At 48.3% G+C, this 26,508-nt stretch overlaps 1 protein-coding gene across 2 annotated transcripts in view; it reads right to left on the reverse strand.

Annotated features, from left to right (window-relative positions):
- The window catches only part of ENPP6 (ectonucleotide pyrophosphatase/phosphodiesterase 6), a 153,892-nt gene that overhangs the window by 86,292 nt on the left and 41,092 nt on the right, over positions 1–26,508 (reverse strand). The window contains exon 2 of one of the 2 annotated variants that reach the window (XM_053916446.2): positions 12,000–12,104. The exons of the other annotated variant lie outside the window; for it this stretch is intronic. Within the exon in view, the coding sequence (XP_053772421.1) occupies positions 12,000–12,051 (52 nt within the window). The 5' untranslated portion in view covers positions 12,052–12,104. The remainder of the gene's footprint in view (positions 1–11,999; positions 12,105–26,508) is intronic. 2 annotated transcript variants of the gene reach the window in all.

The following is a 26,508-nucleotide window of genomic DNA, read 5'->3' on the forward strand; positions in this document are numbered from 1 at the left end:
GTGTGGCAATTACGAAAACACTGAATATTTCATGGATAAAGAGGAAATCAGAATGAGAAGTAGGAAATATTTAGAGCCAAATCATAGCATGAATACTACATGATAAAACTTGTGGGGTGCAGCTAAAACTGAATTTGGAGGGAAAGGGGTCACTTTAAATATTTACGTTCTATAATAAGCAAGCCGAAAAGCAATGAGCTAAGTATCCAACTTGAGAAGTTTGCACCTAGTACAACAGAACAAACCCAACAAAAGTAAAAGTAAATAAAAGTAAGAGCCAAAATGAAAGAAGTAGGAAATAAACAAAGAAAAAAATAGAGAAATCCACAAACCCAAAAGTCGGCAAGTTCAATAAAAAAGAGGAAGTGAGTGCACACAAGCAAACAATAATGGAAATGAAAAGAGAGACGTAAGCACAGACCCTGTAGTGATCAGAAATTAAATAAGTATGCTGGGTAAGCTAATGCCAATGAAATCGAAGACAGAGGAGACTGCCAAATGGCTCGAAAGCCAAAACCTGCCAAAACTGACTCGAGAATAGTAAGTGCTAATAGTACTAGAAATTAAATAATAGAAGACATCTAGAAAAGAGATTCTATTTTTTTAAAAAAGCAAAGATACTAAGTAAAAATCCATGCTATATAAAAATTGAAAAGAAAATGTCAATAAAAATCTTTATATATTATTTTTTAAAAACTGATAGCTCTGTTCACCAGAAAGGCCTAGAAGCAATGTTATCTTAGTGGGAACGGGCTTGCGGTGGGAGAGCCATGAGGGTGGGGGTTGTCTCCCCCCCCCAGCTCATCGTTTTTGATGGTCTCACGGTAAGTGCCATCTGGGAGCAGGAGAGAGAAATTTGCTGAGCTCTGAGGACAGTAATTAGAAGGCCACACAATCTGCGAGTATAATAATTACATGTCAGTCAAGATCCTTGGGAAGTAACTGGCTCCTGAAATAGACAGAATAAAATAGATTGACATCCTTTTGTGTTTTTAAGAGAACTACACTGCCAAAGAAACCACAAACCTAGCCTGGGATGGTTCAAGCCCACACATCATTCCCCAGGCCCTTGAAGCAGCGTGGATAGGAAGTGGGCAGTGAGCACCATGCGGCCCAAGGAAGGGCAGATACCGCACCTACCTCCAGTGGGGCCACAGGGGTACTGGGCAAGAGGAAGAATCCAGGGCCAGAGAGGCGGCCGGACAAGGGAGTTCCTGCCAGGGGACACCTGGAGAGGCCAGGTGGGCTGCTCCCAGAACACACAGCGCACCGCGGCAGGGAGATGGCTCTGTGCCATGGCCAGGCTGCGGGGTGCTCCCCTACGGCCATGTCCTAAATGGGAGTTTGTACTACAGACATCCCATTCCTGCTCCACCATGGTGCAATGCCGGGAGGTGGCTGGACAGCTTGCCTTTTGGTAGGGGGGTTGCTGGACCACAAAGAGCCCCAGCTGGACCTGTTTGCAGGGCTCTCCATTGCCCAGAGTTCCTGCACGGTGAACTGGATGGGACTCAACCTTGTGTCCCTTGGGGATAGGTGCATTTATTCTCTATGTGAAGAAGGGTGTGCATGAGTAAGTTTGTGCAGGGAGGTTGATGGTCGCAGGAGCTACTAATCTGTCCCCTGTTACCTAGTCCCTTCTCCTCTGAGTTGTTGCTGGGCATAGTGACCCTGAACTAGTGACCCTATTTCCCAACCTCCCATGCAGGCAAGCCAAGCCGTGAGACTAGATTTGGGATCTGAGCGGAAGCTGCAGCTGTTGGAACTCACAACCACTCACCAGGCACTCCTCTTTCCCCCTTCCCATGCATGAGGAGGGGGATGGTGGGGCCGCCACGTTGGGTCCAGCGACGGGAGCTCTATTGCCCCACCAGCCAGAATTCCCAGATGACCTTGTGGAGCAAGGCCAGCCTGCCATCCCCAACCACCTTTGAATGTGTACATGAGAAAAATAAAACGAAATTCCTATTTCATCCAAGCCATTCTCTTTGGGCATCTCTTTGTGATGGCGAAGAGCTATGCCTAGTACTTAGGCACTGTTTCCCTTGACCCACCTATATTTATAAGAATAGAGGTTTCATGTGTGAAGGCTTCAATCCCCACAGATTTTTACGTGTACTTGTCCTGTTTTCTGTTCTAAGCCATGGTTAAAAAATAATTGCGCTGGTTTTTCTAAGGTGGGTGATAAGCCAGAGTCACACCCCTCTACCTCCTCACAACATGTGAGCAACATGGTGGGCACGTCCCCCGTGGGTGTGCGGTGACGCTCCCAGGGACACTCGGAATCCCCGGGTCAGCGGGAACGAGGGAGGGAGGACAGAAGGGCGTGTGTTGTTATCTAGCAAAGCCTTCTGAGCTTGGGACGTGTCACACGGAGCACTGGGCTAACGTCACGTGGCCTCATTCATCCTCCTGACTTGGCTGTTTGGTATCCGTGGTGCTTCCATTAGGCACGCAGGATGACCATAGGAGGCGCTGTCCCTTGTGGGACGCGACCTCTTGACTGCAGACGTTGCATTTTTTTTAAACTGTGAGATGTCAGGAGCAAATCTGCGTTGGGGAACCCAGAGCTCTCCAACAGAAAAAAGTGCACCCCAACAACCGCGTCACAGCAGTGTGGTCAGACGACGCGGGGCTACAGCAGGGGCGTCCGGGCGCGTCCAGGCGCGTGGTGGACCCCCCCACGACTGCACTTGCAGACCTGAAATCTGTGGGATTCTATATTTTACACAGTACCAGTTCTGGCCGTACATTGGGCCATCTTTCCACGAAGAATTGTGTTTTTGATGTTAGGAGGGCCCTTGCTCCGAATGGCCTGGATGACCATGGCAGAGGGAGCCGTGGGGAGACAGGGACTGTGGTTCGCCGAGGAGGGCATTGGGGACGAGAGCGGGGACGGCCCCCTGCATTGTCTGTCCACCTGTTAGGGCAGCCCCGGGACCCTTTTAAACGCTAACGGAGCGTTTTCCTCTGTCCGGCCCCGCAGACCGGAGAATCGGCTTCAGTCCTTCAGAGAGTTGTCTCCCTCTAGTGGCCAAAGGTTATTTTTTACGATTTAAGCCTCTCACATTTTTGTAGGGGGAGTGCGCGCAGAATCCTTGAACTTGAAAATGTAACGACAGCATGTAACTTTATGTTTCCTCACCATAAATCCTGGAATGATAATATCAACCTCAAAGGATTTTGTGAGATCTGACCTGAGCATCATTACGGGAGATGGACCAGGCCGTGGCGCGCCGCTGCGGCTGGGAGGCGGGCTGGCTTCCTGGGAAGGTGCTGGCTCTGGCACCGCAGCACAAAAGTAAAATGGCAGACAGTGGTATGTCATGGATTGTCATTCCCAAGTTGTTGGGACCCAAGAGCCATCAAACCTTCAAAGGTCAAGACTATGGTTGTCAAAGCTAGGCTGCAGGGGCTGCCTCTAGGAACGCCCTGTGGAAGGCAGAGGGGCGGCTCTCCCCAGAGGTCTTCCTCCTAATTCCTGGCACCTGTGGGTGAGAGCACTCACACAGCAAAGGGAAACTAAGGTAGCAGATGGGTTAACGTTGATAGGGAGATAATCAGGGCGCAGCCAATGAAGCTGCACGGCTCCTTGAGGGTGGAAGAGGAGGTCAGAGTGATGTGTTGTAAGAATGACACGAACCTGAACCAGTGTAGGTCGATTGGAAGAGGGAGGAAGAGGGCGGTGAGCCCAGGGCTGTGGGCAGCCCCCCCACACTGGAAGGGCCAAGGCTCAGACTCTCCTGAGACTCTCCGGAAATGAACGCAGCCCGGCCAGCACCTTGGGGCCTACTTCGAACTTCTGACGTCCAGAACTGTCCGATAATAAATGTGTATTGTTTTAAGCCCCTAACTTGGTAGTGATTTGTTTCAGCAGAAATAGGAAATAATGCACACCCTAACTGCTCTCCTGGAGGAAATGTGAAATACTGGCAGACCTTAAATTTACTTACTACTCAGAAATGACCTGCCAGGAAGCTCATTTTGCATGAGCCCATTTGCACCATGGGCTCAGAGGACTCCAGTCTGACCGAGAGAGATCCACATTGAAGACACCTGTGGCCACCGCTCTCCCACAGGGTACTTACTTCATGCTCCTCCCCACAGTGATAGGGGACCGTCCCGCTGTTCTCCCAAAGCCTGGCCACACATGAGCACATCAGCATGCCAAATAGGATTCTTCTCTTATAGAATGAGAAGGTTGGACAAAAAAAAGTCTCATTGGTCCCCTCCATCTCTACAAATTCTAAGAATCTGTGAGTTTTAGCCTCTTGAGCAGCTGATAAAGTAACAACAATACTTTTGCTTCTACAATTCTATCTGTTCCGTGATGGGTTATATCAAAGCAAGACCCGGGGCTTCTGGCTTCTAGAAGGCTTTTCCAGCCATATAGCTAGATGGATGTTCTTTTAAACAATCCCCAGCTCTCTGCAAGTCTGCCCGCCCTTTCAGCTTCTCCTGCTCCAGCTGGAGGGCAGCCACCCTAGGCTCACAAGTTTGCACATGTGCCTGGGGGAAAGTGTGAGATGCCCCTCCACCACAGACAGGCTACTGGAGAACAAAGGCCCTAATTCAGGGGCTGCAGCTCCACGGTTACCACTCACAGAAGGTGTCAGACCACACCTTCCCACTGGAACAGCATCACCTCAGCTTGCTTGACTAGTCCCCAATAAACTGGAGGATTTAGGCCTGAAGAGTGTGGTACTGTATTTCATTAAACCCCAAGACCCCAAATCGCTACCATTGTGCTGACTAAGGGTTTCTTAAGGCCATGTATTTCCGGAATGAATTATGAGAACTTTCTTTCCCCAACCTGGACGGCCGTGTGTTCGTGCCACACTGGGTATACAGGAGGCCGTAGCTGGGGTTCCAGCCCAGCTTTTGTGGGGAGCCACTCCTCTGGCGCTGGCTGAGGCTTTTCATGGGCCCTAAGTTCCCCTTTCCAGCTTCATTCCAGGCTTCAAACCAGTGTGGACAAGTTTCCTGGGGGCTTTGATCTGACTGCTTCTTGTTTCTGTGGAAACCCAGCCTGTTCCATCAGCCCCCATTCTACATTCCTGCCGCCCAGCCCACCTTTTGCTAGCAACTTAAGTAGATTTTCACCTTCCCTGAATTTGAACCTTTGACTTGTAGAGGCTGGAGGGCTTTGTGGAATGTAGGATATCCAGACGCAAAGAACTCAACAATGGACCAAATCCCAAACAGCCCACTCAACTGTGAAGACTGAACTTGGTGAATCCTCCAGGAAGGACCAAGCACACCTGTGGCACGCGGCACCTCAGAGTGCTGTGATTGATGGGCGGAGCCTGCCGCAGACTTGGTAAGGCCTGCGAGGCGCATGGCCCCCTGAACTGAACACCGAGTGTCCACTTCAGAACAGGTGGGCACATCCAGTCTGTATCCACATGGGCTCCTAGGAGCTCACATCCCGAGGTCAAGCAACAAGGTCACAGGCGCCACTTCTGATGCACCTAGCGCACAATGGCCTTCAAGACTCGGGTTCCTTGGGGCCTGGGCACTGGTGTCCCGCTCCTTTGATCTGGGTCGAGCTCCGTGACAACATGAGCCTGCCCCTTCACCTTCTGCCTGATCACACGCGAGGAAGGCTCTTTCTTCATCATCCAGACGAAGAACAACACACAAGGGTTCCCGCCCCAGGGAGCGAGTGGAAGCTGAAATCCAGCTCACGTACAGGAGCAGAAAATAAAAGCAAGAAAGAAAGCAAATTGGGAGATGCTCCTGGGAAACGCGCGAGCTCAGCGTCAGCACGTTAGACGTCAGCACGTGATTGGCCACTAGGCGGAGCTCTGCTTTCAAAATAAAGTGTTAACCCCGTAGTTCTGAACTGGTTTTTCTATGGTTCAGCTCAATGGTCTCATCTTGAAAATATCAAAGGTTTATTGCAAGGATTTGCTCAGCAAATCCACTGGCTCCCATGCAGATTTTATGCCAATCTAAAGTCTACACTCTATGTCATAGACGCTATGAGCTAAATCTTTCCATGTTGTTCCCTAGATAATTGTGTTAAATACAGTGCAGGTGTGTGTTCTTCTGAATGTATGTTTTTAAAATTAAACCAGAGATAAAGTATGTATTTATCTCAGTAACAAAGTATTTAAAGTTATGCTTACAATATATTCTGACTTATAAACTATATATTTCATGTATATAATTTATATAATAAAATGTAAAATATACTTAATATATTATGTATAATTGCATATAATATATAATGCTTAAATTTTAAAAAACATAAAATATGCATTTATTATATTTTATATACAATTGTATACATTTAAAATTCTGCTACTGAGTGATAAATACATGCTTTGTAAATACCATTATATATAAAATACCCATTAAATATGTTCTATATTATATTTATATGTAACATAGTGAACATATGTTTATATGTAAAGTATTATTAAATACATATTTAAAATCCTCTATGTTGCTGAGTGATAAATACATGTTTTCTAACTCTTCTAGTTCTATTTTCCTATAATAATCACCTAAACCCCTGAAAGAAGAGAATAACATTTTCATTAGCCTATTCAAAGTATTTAATTCTATGTTTCTCTAGCCCACATATAGTTGGAAATACAAAAGAAATGGAGAAAGAATAAAATTTAAGGAGAAATGGGCATTCACTATTGTTCCTCACTTGATTCAAATAGAAAGCACTGAAGAAAACAAGAGTCCATTGTAGCTAAGAGGAAGACAGCCTTTAAATAGTCTCACCAAATGGGAAAATACAGACGTTCTCCTCTAACTCCATTAGTGCTAGTCCCTAACGCACAGCTGATTGGGGGAAAAGGCACATATTTAATAGTCGGTATTTACGCTGCTTTGAGGAAAATCATGTTAGTGTCCAACATTAAAAAACATACACTTTTTGGTTTTTAATGAGATCTGATCGGCAACCCTAAAATGTAACTTCTCAACCTTCCAGGGAAAAACAGAAGCAAAAATTTACACCATCACCAAAATGAGGCTTGATGGATAACCTATTGGAAAATATACACAGACTCCATTAATGACATTGCAGATAAAACTGAGTGGAAGGAACACCTCTCAACAGACTCTCCTCAAGCACAGCCAGGTTTTGCTTCCGGAAACTGAGACCACCTGAAAAAGCTTGGAAGACATTCCGCATCTCCCTGCAGCAGGCCCCTCATGCCAGGGCCCAGGGCCTGAACGCTGAATCAGCCGGAAGATCACCCAGGAGTTCCTCTTTGTGATATCTAATTTCCCTTCTTTTTGTGATAGCCACCCCCACCCCATCCCCTTTTTAATCTATGTTCACTCAGAGATCGGGACTTTTCAAAATGAAAACAAAAGAATGTGCAGAAAGTAGGAGGAACTGGCGGAAGCGCGTCACATTTTAGGAAACATGGCACCCACAGTGCAGCTCTCTGAGTAAGGGGAGAGTAGGCAAGAAACCTGGTCGGCAGCGTATTGGAAGCCTAAGTGCTTGTGTATTTCTTGGACTTGGGACTCAGTATCAGAGAACCAATTAGCTAAAGTGGGAGAAGTTGGCCAGTTGGTAAGGTAGAGCTTCCGTAGGTGACTGACGGCCAGAACTGGGGACAAGAGCATGTATAGTCACTACCCTCCCATTGTTCTGAGAACGGGATTTCACACAAGCGGACCTGACCGTGGACAAGCAGCCCACCCTGCTCGCCCTCTCTCTTATCAAATATTAGCTCTATATAGATGTCACTTCATTTAAAGATGGGTAAGTAAGGGGGGAAGCCCTATGGAGGAGCTCATTGGAAAAAGCTACAGAAAACAGGGAAAGGGGTTTCATCTTAAAGACCCAGAAGAATGGTATCTTTAAAAATAATCTACAGCAGGATCCAGAAGATTTAACAGACTGGCATCCTCTGTAGGATATTAAAAGATATAGCCTCTAATAAGCGAAAGCAAAAAAAAAAACCATAAAGAAAGAATAAGTGGAGATAAAAATTGAGTAACGTGAGAGAAACTAATGCTTTCAAGAAATATTTATTCAGACCCCATTATAAGCCAAGCCCTGTGCTAGAAGTGAGAATACAGAGCTGAGTGAAACGGACCCATGCCATTCGGCTGATGTAGCTGAACCTTTGGTGGGCTCACCAACAATAAAAACGTAAACAAAATACTTGACGTGGTCATTGCTATTAAGAACCGAAGAGGGTGCGGACTTGGAGAACACAGGTCGGGGCACCTGACTTGGATAAAGCCATTGGCAAAAGCTTCTGAAAGGGGTGATGTTCCACCTGAGCCAGCGCTGAAAAGAGCAAATACAGAGATCACTTCGGGGGAGGGACACCGCGCTTGCAGACCCTGCAAAGCCCAGGGCACCTGCCGGATGGTCTGGTTGAATTTGGAAACACTGGCATGTCCACTCCTGCAGGACTCAGAGCCACGGAAGGCACTTTGGATTTTAAGGACGAAAGGAAGTCACTGAGTGTGGATATATGTGGGTATGTATCTATTTGTACATATACATACACAGAGCCACGCTTACATACATATATTAATTACTGCTGTATAGAGAAGGGACTAGAAGAAACAATGCAGGAAGCAAACACAGACGGCCTTAGTTTGCAGGGCAGTGCTTTGAAGTGAGGGCAGTAAAGATGGAGACAAAGTAACAGTGTAGAGAAATAGTTTTGGAGGAGGAAACAAGTGTTACTGTTGATGGAAGACACAGGGACAGCAAGGTTTTAAGCGAGATTCAGGTTTCTGTGTGGACGACGTGGCGGATGGACATCAAAGCATAGTAAGGAAGACTGAAAACTCAATAGCAAAAGTAAACCATGTTGGAGTAGCAGGAAACAGAAGGTCTGATGCAGGGGGCACACTCGAGAGACTCCCAGCGTGCAGAGAGAAACGGAGCCGAGGTTGAAGAGATAAGAAAGATGCCGAAGAAGGCGGGACTATTTTCTAGATAAAAAGAAGAAACCAGAGCAACTGAATAAAAACACTCATCAGAGATAAAACAACAGCTTTCTGAAACAAACAATACCTTAGATTTGAAATGGAAAAACTCATCCTTTACCGAGGAAAATTAGAATCCAACATCTGGATATGTCTTTGAGAAATGCTCAATTTTACAAAATCAACAATCAGATCTTTAAAAAGTTACCTGTAGAGAAAAATGCAAAGCCAGTGGCTCCATAACAGTAATTACCAGAAGGCAATGGAACTAGAGGTTTGAAACGAAACAAGTATGACTCAAGAATTCTACAGCAACTGAATATTATCCCCCATGCGAGAAAACAAGGGGATATTATCACATCTGCAAGGGCTCAGAAAGTGTCCTGTCTACACGTTCTTACCCACAAAACAGTGACGCAACTAAGAAGAGGTGACTCAAGAATGGAGAAGGTATGATGCTTACAGTGAATAGAAATGGTTTTAACTTAACCATAAAACAAGTCTAAAAAGTTGTGTTAAATATACTTTCAAAATAGGAAGCAAATGAAATGTACGTTATACTTGAAAGATAAGTTATACAATGAAAAATATGTATACCGCTAATAAAAATTGTGTGTAAATACCCCGAATATCTACAAAAATTGGGAAATGCGAGTGAAAACTTTGACAGTAAGTGAGAATACTTGTTTTGCATAATTGCATAATTGCTCTGAAGAAAATGAAAGGTGTGATGGTTTAGAGAATAGCAGGGGGAAGGAACTACTTAGCAAGCTCGGAAGCTCTTTCTGAAGACCTCACTTCCTGGTTCTTTGGGGGATGGAGCAAAGATGCTTTGAAAGGACAGAATATTTACATGTTGATCCCATAGCACGTCATGAGGTCCAGAACCGACCCAAATGGAGACATAACTGGAACTCACAACCAATACAAAACTGGGAATTAGAAGTTCTTTGTTTCTTAATTCAGCCTTATCGGGTATATAGGTAGTTAAAGAAGACAGAGCAGGCAGCTTATTCTTCACCTTGTAATTAAAATAGGGTGACGTTTAGTCTGATATTTACAAAATTAGTAGCATATCATTTAGGTTAAATCAGTACTTATTCAGTATCCTGTCATCAGGAGCCCAAACAATGTATCTGTGCGTAAAGAAAGACAAAGAGCTTCTCTGTAATATTGAAAAGTTTGCTTTCGTAGTTTCAGGGGTAACTGGCTTATGAGCATTACATCATGAGTATTTATTATAGAAAGCCACATTGCTTTAAAGTTTTCGGTTTTCAAACATTGCTTGTTCACGTAAAATGATAAGCAATGGTGAGTTCAATATCCACTCAGACGACAGGTGGACGGACTTTCTCTGTAAAGGGCTAGGTAGTAAATATTTTCGGCTTTCAAAGCAGCCACTGTGGCGTGGAAGCGGCCACTGACAATGCAGAAGCGAATGGGTGTGGCTGTGTCCCAGCAGGACCTCATTTACTCAGCGGGTGGCAGGCTGGATTTGCCCAGGGGCCATAGTAGTGGGTCAACCAACCTCTGATGTAGAAATGCTTCCCAACCTGAACTCTCAGTCTGCGGAGCTCCCTTCCCCAGTGACCATGCTCCCTGCCCTGCCTCAGCCACCTTCGGGAGCACAGCCTGAGTCACCGTGGCACTGTGACTGGTACCTGTGACCCTCTGTGACCTATTCATCTGCCCCACTCGCGGACCAGCACTTCATTCTTTCCCACTCCTTCCCCCTAGAACCCAACTCATAGAATCCTTTGACCCCATCAGGCCCTTCCCCCCACTGACACCGCCTTCTCTACGCTGTCCTTCATCCACCTGACGTCCTTCTGTCCTCCTTCCAGATCTCTGAGTCTCATTGGAAATCATCAGAATCCCTCCTTTGCATAAATCTTTCACTCCCTGGCCCCTCCTGGCCTTGTCACTCACTTGGCAAAACCACAGCCCTCCTTAAGCCCAACACTCTGCATAATGTGCAGCCAAATGGGCCCCTAGAAAACCAAAAGCCAAGCTGCCCCCCCCTCCACGTTAATTCAGGACCACAAATCTCAAGCCAGCACCTTCTGGGCCGGTTCCCCAACCCAGGCAATCTCCTCTCTGGCCTCACAACTTCTCTCCCCAGCCACCACCAGCACCTCCTCCGCCACCATCACTCCCAGCCCACCACGAGACTTATATTTCACTGTAAAATGAGAAGCTGATAACAGTTCTGCAAACACAGGCCAACCAGCTTCACACTTCCTCCTTCCCTGGGCACACCTGAGGCTGCCGCCTCACCTGTGTGCGAGATCCCCTGACCTCTTACCTACTGAAGGACACCATTCCAGCAGTTCCCCCTGTCTCCAGGGTCTCCCTGAGTCCTTACTGTGTTTATTCGAACAGCCGCTATTTCTCCTATCGTCTGTATGTCTGTCTATCTATCTACCTACCTGCCAATCATTCTGAGTAGGGAAGGGTGGGGGACTTGGCGGAGGACTGAGCTCAGGGGAGGAAAAGCCAATCAGGTAGAGCAAGGCTGTTCTCATGCAAAAGGCAGAACCAGGGCAGAGGGAGATCAAAGCAATAGCGTGGCCCCAAGACTGCCCCACCCCCATTCCTCCGACTTTCCAGGCAGGTTCTGGAAGGACAAGGAGTCCAACTGGTGCAGCTAAATTTACTGGAAAAGGCAAAGAGTTTGTCTGGTTTCCAAGAGCCTGGGCCTGTGCCCTGAGCCCAAGTGGGCCTGTGAAGAGAATTTAGATGCTTGTCAGAGAGCCCTTAGCTCACTCACTCCTAAGCTTTGAATTGTTGCCCTTTTCCTTCTCGTTCTGTTGAACGATTTTTATAAACAATTCTTGACCCTCTTGACTAAAATCGGTGGAGGGGGGCTCTTTTCTTTTCCAACATGTGCACTGGGATGGCTGAGACGAGCCGTCCTAGGAGCAAGTGCTGCGTGAGACCAGGCGTGGTGGCCGCAGCATCTGGGAGAGTGTGGGGCGCACCCAGGTGGGGAGTGGGGTGTGGGTGGGGAGACAGGGAAGGACAGAAGCTTGGCTCTCCCCTGCTAGAACAGGGAGGGCCTCTCCATTCCCCACCAGAATTCCAGGAGTCAACTTGCGCGTTGGGAGGGATGAGGTGAGAGTTCATTTGATGGCACAGCTTGAGAGTCCTCTGGGGTGTTGGGCAGGTACAGCTGGCCCCTGGGGAGAGAGCAGAGTGGGCCAGTTAACCATGGTCACCACGGTTACCATGGGCACATGCAGCCATGCCCTGCCCAGGAGCTTCGGGCATCCAGCACCCACAGACTCAGGGTGTCTTGCTACGGCACCCCACCTGGGCTTGCCTTAGCAATGCCCATGTTTCAGATTCTTCTAGACCCTCAGCCCCCCTCCACCTTGGGTTCCCTATTTTCTATGTATACAGGCCCTGCTTTCTAGGTTGGCAACCATATTCTGATACACTCACGACAGGGTCAGAGGAAGTCCATACCATTCTTAATGTAAAATATTTGAACTTTTCATAGATAGGCCTCGTTTCGAGGAGAAAACTGAATGCGGAGAATTTCTGGGTCATTCCCTCAATATTAAATGTTCACTAGTGGGTTGTAGCCAGCCCACACAGAGACTTTGTGACTGTCACACATGAAGGTCACAAAAAGAACAGGAAAGCACTTTCAGTTTCAGGGGTGGCCATCAGGAGCCAGTTACCATACTAACAATCAGAGGTGCCTGAAAAAGTGCAGTGGATTCCTCCCGGCCCTGACACGGGCTTCTTCTCTTGCTCTTCCCCTCCTGCTTTTTCCCAGTCTTTCCCCTTTTCTCCATCCCTCCCTGCCCCCACATGCTGGAATGTCAGCCCCATGCGGGCAGGCAGTTTCTCTGCTTTGTTCCCATCTGCGCCTACAGTACGTAGAACAATACCAAGCACACAGTGGGAGCAGGTTTTGGTGGGTGAATAAATGAATGAACAAATGAATGAACTAACGAATGAGTGAATGAGTGAATGCATGAGGAAGCTAATGGCCTGGCCCGTTGTCTCCGTCATCACATTTCTAAGAAGCATTCCTTGATGTGAAATAAAAATTTCCTTGTGAGCCCTGACCGGTGTGGCTCAGTTGGTTGGGGGTCATCCCATAAATTGAAAGGTCGCTGGTTTGATTCCCAGGCAGGGCACATGCCTGGGTTGTGTGTTCGGTCCCTGGACAGGGTGCCTACAAAAGGCAACTCAGTGATGTTGCTCTCTCACACGGATGTGTCTCTCCTTCTTTTTCTCTCTCCCTTCCCCTATCTCTAAAAATAAATAAATAAATAAATATTTTTTAAATGTCCTTGTGAATCTATATTTTCATGTTCTACTCCTTGGTCACTGCTAACCACAACCAGAAAGCTGTGGCCCTTGGGACACCAGAGCTTGGAGGTCTTGGGACCGCATGTGGCTTCCTGCATGGCTTTCCACTGAGAACCTGCAGCATGCCGGGAGCACCTGTATGATCTCTAGACTTCTGCCTCCTCTAGCTCCACACCTATGGGGGCTGTAAAAATTGCTCAGCAGGGAGCCCGCGACCTGCACCTCTCTGCCAAGTGTGGCTGGGTGAGAGGCAGTTGTCGTAAAATGCGGTTGTCACAGCTGTGTCTGTAGAAAGCACAGCTGTCCTCTATGGGCTGGCTGAGCCCCTGTGCTCTCCCTCAACTGCAGATCAGTTCCAAACAGTCCCTTGATGCCGGCCGTGTACAAGCTCGGGCAGCCCAGGTTGCCAACGCAAGGGGCGCCTGGTCTCTAATAGCCCCTGCCCAGAGAGCTCAGCAAGCACTTCCCATGTGCTTTCTCATCAGCGCCCCATCAGAACCGTCTGGGACACGCACACACTGTGATTAGCCCATTTCACAGGTGAGGGCAGTGAGGCTCCTGTAAGTGAGAGGACTGGCTCCGGCACCACCGAATTGGTAAGTGGAGGGGTCAGGAAGGAAACTCAAGCCTGGCACTAAAATCTGTTCTTTGCTTTCAGAGAAAATTCCAGGTGAGGCTGTCAAGAGTTAAGGCCAGGTGCTCGGGTTTCGCTCGATCAGTCTTCGCCGTGGCCGCCCTCCAGAGCAGGCGCCTCACTTGGAAACACAGGGTGCGCCGACACAGCTGGCACTAGCACTGGCCTTTGCTTCTCCGCTGTCCATCAGAAGCACACGGGAACCATCTATATTTAGCAGGGATAGGTGTTTGTGAGTGGGCTTGGGAACCTAAATATTATTTATTTTGTTTCTAAGTTACAAACAACTGGCTGACCCGGGTGGGTTTTGGTCTTTAGCCTGGATATTACGTTGGGCACTTTCTGAACTTTCTTCTAGCAGAGGAGAAAGGAATGAACATTATCTAGCATTCATTAGCTGCTCCCCTTTTGACAGGATCATTCCATCTAATCCACCAGCCCACGAGAGGCCCCGCCCTGGTTTGATTGCAGAGGGCACGGAGCTTAGGCACAGGGGGTGGCTGATCAGGATTTGGACCAAGTTCTGTCACCAAAGCCTGATTGTTTCCATGGCTCCTCTGAGACCGCCAGCAATGTCCCCCCATGGGGCATCCTGGGGCAGGGCCGAAAGTGGGTCGTCACCCTCCCCAACACTCCCCAAGCAAGGAGTGCTCGTGTGGTCAGCGTGCTCAGCACAGCGCAACCCTGGCCACCAGCTCTTCCGTGTTTGGTGACGCTGCCCACAGACTCTAAGGGAATGCTGCTTGAAAAACTACTGTTGAAGATGTTCCCCAGCAAGGGGACTGCCTCTGTCCAGTGACAAAGATCCTCAACTTGACCCAGCTCCAGCCTGGCTCCTTCCTCAGAGCCCTCTCTTCCAGTAAGCCTCCACCTGGGCCTAGGGTGGCTTGAACATAGTTTTTAACAGTTCAAGGCCACATCCCTAGGATGACCGTAAGCCCCCTTAAAGGGCCTGAGAAAACGCAAGGCTGCCAAGAGAACTGGCTGATTGGTCCAGCCGATACCTGGAGACAGGGCCTTCATCCCCCAGCCTCTGGGGGTGGGAAGGAGCCAGCTAACACACCCACGTGGGGTTCACATGGACCAGCCCCACTCCCTCTCACTTTTCATAACTTTTCTCTTCCCTAACTCCACTGAGCCCCCACTGACACCTCCCCAGCCCCTCGTTCACCTTTAAAACGCTCTGTTACTTCTCGTGTGCAAGGGGCAGCCCATCGGTATTTCCCTCTCCCATCGATCTTTCTCTCCCTCTCTCTCCCTCTCTCTCCCTCTCTCTCCCTCTCTCTAAAAATAAATAAATAAAATCTTTTTAAAAAATCAGAGTAGCTTGAGTTGGGCTGTGGCACGAAATAGTCAAGCACTTGGGTGGATGGGTGTTCAGGCTGCTGCAAGAGCCCACGGGAGCCCACCCTGTCAAAACTTGCAGAACGGTTTGCCGAGGGCGATGGGAGGAGACAGCACCCTGCGCAGAGCCCCGGAGCCCGGCGCTGCAGACAGAGACGTTGCTGGGCCCTCTGGCTGCCCTGCCTTCCCTCTGGACACTTCTGCAGGGTCAGCGCCCACTGCTGGGGAGGAGGGGCCTCCGTGGGGCGGGAAGCCCCAACCCCGGGCTCTAGGCCACCTTGCGGGGGAGGTGTTCTTCAGGGCTGGCTTCTTCATTTCAGTCCTGGAGTCCTCATTCATCTTCAGAACCACTTCATGTATCAGTATCTGCAGCGGGGGTGTCGACTGGGAGTTTCCATGGCAGTCGGGTGGTTTCCAGATAGCTCAGTGTTTCCGCCCCAGCGCACACGAGGCCTGATGCACCTGCTGCTTTCAAGTGCTCGGAGGAGGAGGCAGGTGTCTCCTCGGCTTTACGGCGTCAGGTTGTGACCAGTGTTGAGGGCCCAGCGTGGCACCTGAGCCGGCTCTTCCTCCTCGCGAATTCGGGCAAGTACTTTCAGTCTCAAGACTAAAGGATGTTTATCTGGAATGTGAGACTATTTGAGTGATGACATCTTTAACATAATGCCTGAACATTTCACATTTTTATGTTTTCCCAGTGCCATGCTGGGTAAACAGCAGTAGCATGAGGAGTTGAATCATAGGGAGATGACATAGGAGTCCCAGAGAATTCTGGGACTCTTTCTCCGACTGCCTGGCCCATGTCCATGCGGTATCACATCCAAAAGAAACATAAATTCAACTCCAAAAGCATCGAGGGCGAAGTCATCGCCCATCTCAGTAAAGCTTCATTAAGTTCCACTAATCCCTGCAGTTGCTTCTGCTGAAATTTCTCATCTGACTCTCCCCCTTCCCACCGCCCAAGTTTGTGAGCTTTCTTTTCCAGCCCAGGGAACCTCCCGTCTTTCCCTTTGCCTGCACGAAGCGTTCCATTTCTGCAGCTCTGCACAGTGCCAGAAAAGGGAGGAGGGAGACAGGAAACTCTTCATATTCTTGTTTCTGTCATATATGAACCTGAATGCACATGTAACCGTATCTTCCCAGGAGACGCTGTTTTACTCAAAACGCTAGCAATATAAATCCTTGACCTTTCAGCACCGGTCCTGTAACTTCTCCAGGCATTTTAGAGCAGCGCTGTTCAAATATTTGTGTGCCCTGGGAATCTCCTGCAGGCTCTGTTAAAATGTAGACTCTGACTCGGGAGTGCAGGGCTGGGGCCTGGGATTCTGCATCTAAGAAGCTCCCAGATGATGGCCAAGCCTCGGACCTCACTTTGACCCTCACTGCCGATGCTCAGACCTCACTTTGAGTGGCAGGGTGTACGTGACCTCATTTCCCTCCCATAACGCACCTGGAAATGTTACGTAGAGTTATTAAACTTATGTTCATTGCTGCATTTCTCATTTTCCCATGAGGCAACCTAAGGAGTCTGGTTGGCCTGTGATTTCACCTCCTCACAGCTTTGGAGCCCGAGGTTCTCTGGCCGCTGGACAGCCTATTGGAGACGGTGCCGCAGCTGGGGGCGGGGGACTGCCTAAGAGATGTGTTGACAAGGGCATGGACATTTCTGTATGGATCTTTAAGGAATCAAGGTCTTGACTCCTATTGAGAACAATGTCTTGAATGGGCTTATTGGAAGACCCGGGGAGCCTCTGTCCAGGACCGTTCTCAAGTGTCACTACAGCATGAGGCAGGAGCTGTGTGGATGACTGTTCAGGAGAAGAGAAGAGGCAAGAGCCTGGATATAACAGGGGGCTGCTGGGCTAATCTTCCCTCTGAATCCACCCAGCTGTCTGTTATCAGCACATCCCTCCCTATCCTCCCCTATAGCTGTGAATGGGAAAGCAAGGTTGGAGAACTCCGCCTATGGAAGAAAACAGGGGACGTGGGGGTGGAGGGCTGGGCACTGGGAGGCTGACAGCCTGTGGAGAATAAGACGCAGGAGCTGCGGGCAGGAGAACATGGGAAAGGGTTTTCCATCAGCCAGCTGCATTCTTAATGTTGCTGGAAATCAAAGCGAGTCGCACCTGAAGGGGCCTCAGAGACCCCCTGGCTCTAACCTTCCACGTGCAGATAAAGAAACTAAATCCAGGAAGCTGGGGGCCTTGCTCGAGGTCTGAATATTCATTGGGGCTTTTAGCTGGCTCTGAACTCATGGTGCTGGGTGCTTTGCAGGTGAACATGCTGTTTCTCACATTCATTAACTCTGACACATGGAATTACATATGAAAATGGTTCCCAGGAATTCATTTCTGCTGCGTTTCTGAAACTCCACTGTGACCAGGAAAAAAATCGGCAGAAGGGGCCATCAGCGTGTCCCCGGGGCTCAGCTGTGCACCTGTGGGTGGCTGCAGTTTGGGGCACTCTGAGATGGCTGCATCCATGAGCGTATCCCACAGGAAGGAGGTGGCATTGTTCCCATTTCACAGATGGGGCAACTGAGTCTGAGGTTAGGTAGATTGCTGTGGGTCATACATACATCTGCTGAACTGGGATTCGGACCGCGGCCTGCCTTCTCCCAGATTCTGTGCTCCTTCCCACCTCTGCCCGGTCCCTCACCCTTGAGGGTGCCAGAGCATTGTCCAGAGGCTCTGGGACCAGGACTCAGTTTTCATGAAACACTGGGAGGAGGAGGAGGATCCAGGGAAGTGGGACCCAAAGCTTGGCTGGTGCGAAAAGCAGGAAACAGGGGGACTCAGTGGGGCGATCGATGGGAGAACATTTGCTTGTTGGTGCCCCAAACTCATTGTACAGTTTTTCCTCCCTGCTCCTGTTTCTAGGAAGGGGTCGTTCAAGGTACTTTCCCGCATCTGTCTGAGACTCTTGTTTCGATGAGTTGCAACCAGAGCGTTTATGTGGGTGGTGGGAGCCCCCTTTCTCACTCTTCTTTCCTTCTTTCCTGTCCTGACCCCAGGGGGGTGGCACTCAGTCCCCCTCGCCCATAACACAGCCCACGGGTATAGAGGTGTGGGCCACGCCCAGGCCCTGCTCCCAGCTCCACGTGGTAACCACCCAAGGCTCGCTGCCCCTCTCAGTGTGGGTGGAGTGCCTCAGGGGACAGGCAGAGTGCTCCCCAATGAGCAGGTCTTTGCTCAGCTTCAACCACCAAATTGGTCTTTCGTTTGAGGTAGTCAGCGTCAAAGCAGACTTCCACTGGGAGAGAGATTTTTCTCAATTTTTTTAATAGGTTGAAACCAAATTAAATGACCCAGATCATAGACCCAGATCGTTTTTCCACATTGATGGAGAAAATCCACCCCCCCCCACACTCTCCTCCTCCCCACCCCACACCCCCACATCCTTGGACGACAGCTCAGCCAGTCAGGCTGTCATCATCCGTACACAGAAGAGTGGGTGACCCCGGGTTGGGGGGAAATGGCAAGCCCAGGGCTTGTCTCTTCCAGAACCCATGGGGGTGGGGGGTGCTGCAGGAAGAAGGGAGAGAGAAAGATAACCCATGACTAGGGACCAAAGCAGGAAGAGGGGAGCCTGAGCCTGAGCTACGGAGCCTGGAGGCTCGGGATTGGCAGGCAGAGGAGGGGGAGCTCCCCGGCCTGCGAGAATGCCGGCCTGCTTCTCAGCATCACGTCTAAAATGGCCCAAGGCAATGACGAGTGGGTGACAGGGCTTCTGGGTGTCCCAGGCCTGTATGCGGCACACGGGGGCCCTAGCAGTCCCAGGGGCCACAAGGGAACATAGCCTTGCTGAGGTTGCTGTCAGCCAGCAGAGATCTCGGGCGACTTCAGAAAAGCCGGAGTGAATCCGGACGTGGAGATCCGAGGAAACGGCCAGAGGCCCAGACTCCAGTGGAGGCCACAGTGCATCACCCGGAAGGACTAGGTGAGGCCAGCAGCCCTCGGAGGGACTGGAACAGCAGGTGGCCCAATCCAATGGCTGTGCTGCACAGGGGGACCCAATCAACTTCGAGAGGTCGCAGGGGCCTCACTCCTCTGCCGTGCCCAGGTGAACACGCACCTGCTGTCCCAGCTTAATGAGTAGTAGCGCTCCCTTTCTCTCTCAAACGGGTCCTGGATTGATCCGACCTGAGCGGCTATAAAATAAATGTTACAGAATAAGGTGCAGATTGTGGTTCTATTTATTAATGAGAACAAAATCACCTACCTAAGGTTTCTGTATACGCCTGCCTGCCTCGGACACGTTTGCAGGCTGCCGCTAGCCGCGCTTGCCCAAGGATGGGGTGGAGGCGTGAGAGCACTGCACTATTTTTATCTGCACGGCTTGTTGGTTTTCAAAAATGAAAAAGCAAGTGTCCCGACCTCTGTCCACAGCGCAGGTGTCACCTGGAGGGGGCGCCAGGGAGGACCACGGAAACCGAGCATTTCTGCTGAGCGTTTTTCTTTAACTGGGACAGCTTATATTACTGCAAACAAACCGAGTTTGCCAGATCATTCTCAGCAGAGCAGAGTTTGTTTTCCCTGTTGCCCAGAGGGTGTGGGCTCATGAGGAAAATCAGATCAGCCAGAGAGACGGAAGCATTTTCTCTGTCCAGCTGAGCATGGGGTGAGGAATTGAGTGAGCGGACCGTAGTTGAACTCTGACTGCTAATCTTGAAAGATTGGTCACTCACGTCTTCCCATAGACAGAAATTGTTCTGTTCTTTTGTGAGAGCCTGACCTGCTTTGTTTCTCACTTTAAGGTTCCGCCCTTGGTCCACACTCAGGCAGATAGCCAGCACCAGATCCCACTGTGCCGCCACCCACAGGCTACAGGGTACGGCCACCATCCCCGCAGCCCTGGGAGGCCAGGCAGCCTGGGGCAGCTGCAGCACCTGGGTAGTCACTTCCGGGCTGGAGAGGCCTCTGCATTGCCCGGGGGCCAGATAAATGTTCCCGTTTGCTCTGTGTGTCCTCCCGCACTGCTGCACAGTCAGCGAGGCCCTGTGAAGTGCTGTGGTGTCAACAGAAACGGCATCGCACCAAAACCTAAGGACGCCGCGATACAAGCAGCCCTGTTTTGGGGCTCCCAAGGACATTGTCACGGTCCCTTGGGAGCAGGTAGACCACAGAACCTTCCTTGGAGCTCGTCATAAAGTGGGAGCCAGGTCTGGAGCAGTTGGCAATGGGAGAGCCCCCTACAAGAGCAAACTGTTCTTAGGTGCACTGAGCTCCTCATTGCAAGAGAAAGAGGTACTTAGATGAATCACTTCGATTTTAGTATCGGCAGAGGGGAAAGAAAAGCACCATTTATGGAGTTGTGGACAACCAACAATACACGCTCCACATACCCTACACACTAGACTAGTCGCTCAGTGTGCTCTTTCAGCTCCTCTGTGACACGCTCTGGTTCATCAGTTCTGTGACACGTGTTCCCCCCCACGCTTTGACCTCTCTCAGACTGAGGGCGCCTTCAAACCAACAGCCTCTGACTCTTTGGCTGTCAGCCAGCGGTCATGATACGGTTATCATTGCTTAAAACTGCTAGAATATAAAAATGTCAGCAGCAAAACTTAGAGTGACTTGAAGGAAAGTTCTAGCAGTAACAGTATTACACATTTTCACCCACAGGCTCCATGTGAGTGTGAGGAGGAGGTGGGGGAGGTGGTGAGCCGATGTGCTCAGCAACAGGCCTGCAGGAGCAGGCAGAAGTTGGCTGAAGCTGCCGAATTGTAAATCCCGTTTACGAGTCAGACCAGTGGTTTTGGTTCCTCAATGGGTTATTTTAAGAAACATTGTATCAGCAATGTTTTCTGATAGAAATATTAAGGAAAATTACCCAAAACTTTGGAATAAGGCAAAGGGAGAACGGCATGTCCTTTAATGTGTCACAGGCCACGTAATGGTGGAATGGGACGTTCTTTTGTTTGATTGGGATCTACTCTTCGGTAAAGGGTTACAGTTGGTGAAGTTACATGTTCACTTAGAGGTTTTTGTCTGGGTGAAATACCAATGATCTCTGTCTAACAGAAAAGTAACCACAAAGATATGTTTCACTGCCTTGTAGGACATAAGCCAGTTATAAACTGGTTTTGTTTCTAACCAAGCAATCTGCTTCCAACACGTTTTTTTAATGTCCACATAATGCTTTTTCTGCAATCCTCCTTGGAATCAGGTGTACCACCCCGCTGGTTCTACCTTAGCCTTGACCTTTGCTCATTCCACACTTGCCTGTGAGCCTTGTTCAACTTTTTGGAAAGTGTACACATCAACAACTAAGTGGGAACATGATTTAAAAGAGTTGGAATGTGAAGAAGTTGTAGAAATGCCTTCCCCAATTTATTTTACATTCTTCTTTAGGTTCTGCAAAAGGCCATTGATATTAAAAATATAATTAAGTGCAAGAGAGAATGTTCAGTAAATTTAAAGTGAAAATCCTAAGTGATAGGAAACCGTGGCGTCGTAACGTACTTGGCAGTGGTGCACAAGGAAGGCGACGAAATGCAAACACAGCTGAAGCAGAAGGAAGTCAGCTACAACCTTAATGAGGACGGAGGAGGAAAATGTGCCAAATACCGCAAACCCAGAGCTGTGGACTGCTAGACCTGGCTCATCGGAGGGCATGCAGTCATTGGAATGGTGGCTATAAGTTAGCCTCCTGTGTCCCATCAAGTCATCAGCGAGGGTCTGCACTGTGGTCCCAGTGGGCTGCGGCTAACCTTGGAGCGTCCACCTAGGGAGCAGGATGGACTTGGGCTGGGTTGACATTAACGGTTTATGGGATTAGTGTTTTTTTAAGACCAGGCAGATTTGGATTCCTATATCAATCCAACCCATTGTTAATACTATTATATCGTGTTTCAAGATAATGCGTTTACTTGGAATTTAAGGTACTTCCAGTGATAAAGATAATTTTCCCTATTGAAGGACCTCACTAAAGAGCCTTGTGGTCCCAGTGTAAAGTGTTTTCAGTTATTTACACTTTTGATTTGAAGTGTAAGGAATGATATCATGTTTTAAGTTTGAAAACCACATTGAAGCATTTTAACAACATAACTGCCTTATTTATAGGTTTATGTGATTTTAAAAAGTTATCTAAGGTCGGAGGCTGGGTGAAAAAGTGAAGGGATTAAGAAATACAAATTGGTAATTACAAAATAGTCACGGGGACGTAAAGCACAACACAGGAACGCAGTCGATAATTCTGCGATAACTACGTACGGTGCCAGGTGGGCACGAGACTTATTAGGGGACCACCTCTTAAATTATATAAATGTCTAATCACTATGCTGTGATCCCGCCGTGTCCACGGCGTTGTGGCTGGGACGAGACAAATTCACATGGACTACCAAGTCCTGTGGAGGAAAAGGGATGGCAGGCCACTCTCTCAAGAGAAGAGCCGCCCCAACCCCTGCCTGGACAGGCTTTTATTGCTTTTCTGGGCACATTACATTGAGAATGGTCCTCATTTACTATGCACAGGTTCAAGGTAGGTGGCTACATTTTATAGAAAACAAAAGAGAGGATGTTGCTAATTACATCAAAAAAGAAGGATATTTGCAAATGTAAAAGGAAAAGTGGTTGAACTGGTTACACTCATCCTTGGGAGGTTTAGCGCAGATTTTAGGAAGTTACTTTAAAGATATGCAGTAAATGTTTGCTGCCTCAATTCTGGGTGAGGGAGTTTTAGCAAAAAGTAAATCTCAAAGCGGCCTAGGTATAATGCAGACCTGATTCCCCATGGGAGAACCTATCCGTGGGCATGGGTCCTGTGTGCCAGACCTCGCTTTCCACTGGCCTTTCTGAGTGGGAGCTGGGCCCATGCCATGCAAAACGGTCTTCTATAATGCTGTATACCTGAAACTAATAGAAAATAATAATGAATGTCAACTATAATTGGAAAAAGTTATCTAAAGTATTTTGAAAGAGTTATTAGTCAGACGTGCTCAAAAAGATATCTGAATATAATAAATATAAATAAAATTACAATGTTTAAGGGATCCCCTGACAAATTTAATTAGCCCTTTTAAATATTTTAAGTGCATTTTCCCATTTTTTTCTATTCAGGTTTCTTTTTAAGCATTTCAATTGCTGTTTGATAGACCTTCCCAAATAGTAAATATGATTGTTGAGGAAGTACTTTATTAATAAAATAATAAGATTTGGAAGTGGAACTTAAAAACTTAATGAAGAGCGAGCTTATTTTTTAAATGTAACTTCAGTAAGTTGAACATTAATTTTTAAAACCAAATAGTCCCTGAATAAAACTGGTACAATCATCAACTCAAACGGAGACTGTAGCCAAAAAATCAGGAAAAGGCTGAGACCCCAAATGGCGCAACGGAAGAATTAGGAGCGATCACCAAGAGCAAAGATGTGTCATTCGAGACCAAGGCTAAAGTCATGCACACCCTCGTCTTCCCAGTCACGATGTGTGGATGCCAATGTTGGGCAGTGGAGAGGATTAGGGAAAAAATGGATTCCTGTGAACTACAGTGTTGGCAGCGAGCTCTGTGGGCATCCTGGACTGCCAGAAAGATGACCAAGTGGGTCCCAGGGCAAATTAAGCCTGAAACATCACAGGAAGCAAAAATGGCAACACAGAGGCGGTCCCACTCCGGGCACATCCTGAGCGGTGGGGGTTCTCTGGAAGAGACAATAATGCTGGGAAAGCTGGCAGGCGGCAGGAGAAGAGGGGGACCAGCTATGAGATGATGCAGTGACTCCATCAGAGAAGCCTCAGGCGTGAGTCTATGGGAGCTGAGCAGGGCTGCTGAGGACATGAGGCCAGGACATCGTGGATGTCACTCATTCACAGGGGTCGCCAGCAGTCGGGAGTGGACTCAATGACATGTAAATCACATAATCTTTTCTACAATAAAGGACTCTGACCCCGCACCCCAGTTCACACGGATGCCCACCTTCACTTCTGAGTCTAACGAGTGCCGTAGAGCAAGAATGTGGACTAGGTCAACCTCACTTCACTTTCTGGACCTCAGGTGGTGGCACGAGCAGGTCCTCAACAAATGACAGCTGCTCTACTTAGGACGTCTTCTTCCTCTGCCCGCTATTTGGGAGTTCCCTGTCAATTCTACACATTCAGACACTGGGGGTCAGTATTGCTCAAATGAACAGACCTCATCTCAGCATCAGGATATAAATAGTGTAAGTAAATCCATTGACACATCACCCAGAAAAGCTTTGAACCGTGTTCCCTGTTCGCAAGCTTGACAGCGGAAGCAAAACAAATTGTTATTCAGAGCTCTGAAGCTGGCCAGTGCGGGACCCAGGCAAGCCTGCGGTTCTGTTAGGAACAGGGGGAAATAGCTACTTTCTAACCCCATCTGCCCCTTCTAGGAGCTTCCTTTCCATGCAAGGGATCACTTATTATTTTAAAAGAAAGAAAGAGAGAAAGAGAGAGAGAGAGAGAGAGAGAGAGAGAGAGAGAGAAAGAAAGAAAAGAAAGGAAGGAAGAAATAAAGAAAGAAAAAAGAGGGACTTTGACATGTTCGTCTGCTTCACTAAGAGTAACTACTTCACGCAGGATTAAAAGCAGGAGCCGGGGAAAGGATCAAGCACAGCAGAGGAAAAATGAGGGATGGAAGAAAGGAGTTGAACGCACATGTTCGTGGTTTGGGAAGTGGTTCAGGCACCTGACACTCACCTCCCCTGTCAGAAATGCTTCTTTCCTGTTCCTGCCCCTTTGATTCTTCCTCTTCTCTATCCTCAAAATCAAGCGGATATTTGGATTGGTTTGGTTGGTTGCTCATTTGAATTGTTTTAACCACAGCTGTCTACATTATTTTTCCCCTGGCTGTTCAAATTGGACTCTTGATCTTGCCCCCACCCCCCATCTTATCCTGCTGCTCTTCTCAGCCCCCAATCAGCGGAAGGGCAGGAAGTCCCTGCAGTCCCAGTGCTGCTGGGGGAGGGGGGTGCCATGATGAGGAGCATCATCATCACTTGTGGAGTTGGAAACCTCTCTGGTCCTTTTGGTCCCCGCCCCCCCTCCTGTCTTCGCCACCTACTCCTCTTTTCTGTTCTCACTTCTTTCTCCTTGTTCCTTTTTCATAACATAAAACCTACCCACTCTGTTAATGAGTGTCTCTTTGATTAATTCTACCACTTTATTCTTGACTTTTAAGGGGGGCCCAATTTAATGATATGACCCAGTTTCTCGTAAGCCAAAAAAGGGGGTTCACAGGTTTTAACTGCCCAGCTTTGCTCGCGGAAGGGGCTTTGTGCTCCATGGAGCAGATGGAGAGTTGAGCCTGGATTGCGTGTTCCTGTCTAGCAAACCCCAGGTGCCTAAGCTGTTCAGGTCACACTCTCTAGTCTTTGAAAAGGTCTTCCACCAGGAGAAGGCCATTGTCCTTGGCCTGACAAAGTCCCTGTTGAAGCAGATGGGGGATGGAGGGACCAGGCCATGTTGGGCTGGTCACAACCAGTGAGCGACCAGATTCTGTGGGTAGAGCTGGGCCACCTTCAGTCTGAGCTTGGACTCCAAAAGGGTCTGGAGCAAGGAGAGGTTGCAATGGATTCATCCTCAGGGGCATCATCAGCATTTTGCTTCCACCCTCCACTCGGCTTCCTGGCCAAGCCTTCTTCTCACTCCATTTCTTCCTCCAGTGCCAAAGAGAGGGTCTCACATTCAGGAGCTCTTGATAAATGTCTGTGTTGGATGGGTGAGGAGATGGATGGATGGATGAATGTTTTAAATCTTCATTGAGGAAACACCGGGAAAAATTACACTGCGAAGTGAACTAACAGAAAAAAAGCACCGGCTTACTACTCACGGTCAACAAAGCTTTGGGTCACAAGTTCACGGTTCATACCCCTTTGCACCATTTTTGAAGGGGGCTGTGTGGATTTTATTTGTTTAGTTGTTTTGGATTTTTGGGTCTCTGGCTGCAGAGGTTAAGAACACAGTGTTCCTCTATCCATGACCCATTTTCATCACTGGGCTATGCAGGGCCTTTCCCTTGCTTATTTATAAGCTTTTACTGTGGGTTTTCCTTCTGCGGGCAGCATGTCACTACACAGTGAGGAATTTATATTATTATTATTAAGAATACTAGTACATGTTATATAATATATATTAACATATTAGAAATATTATTTTTATTGAAGTATCCAGAATTTATTGAACCCTCAGAGGTAGGTTAACATTCTTAAAGTGTGTAGAGAGTTCTTACAGATCCACACAGATAAAGATGAACATCCTCACACAAAAGTGGAGGAAATAAAGAAGTCATTCACAAAAAAAGAAGTATAAACTGTCAAAAG

Source organism: Desmodus rotundus, chromosome 13 (genome assembly GCF_022682495.2).
Source record: "Desmodus rotundus isolate HL8 chromosome 13, HLdesRot8A.1, whole genome shotgun sequence".
NCBI classification, from domain to species: Eukaryota; Metazoa; Chordata; class Mammalia; order Chiroptera; family Phyllostomidae; genus Desmodus; species Desmodus rotundus.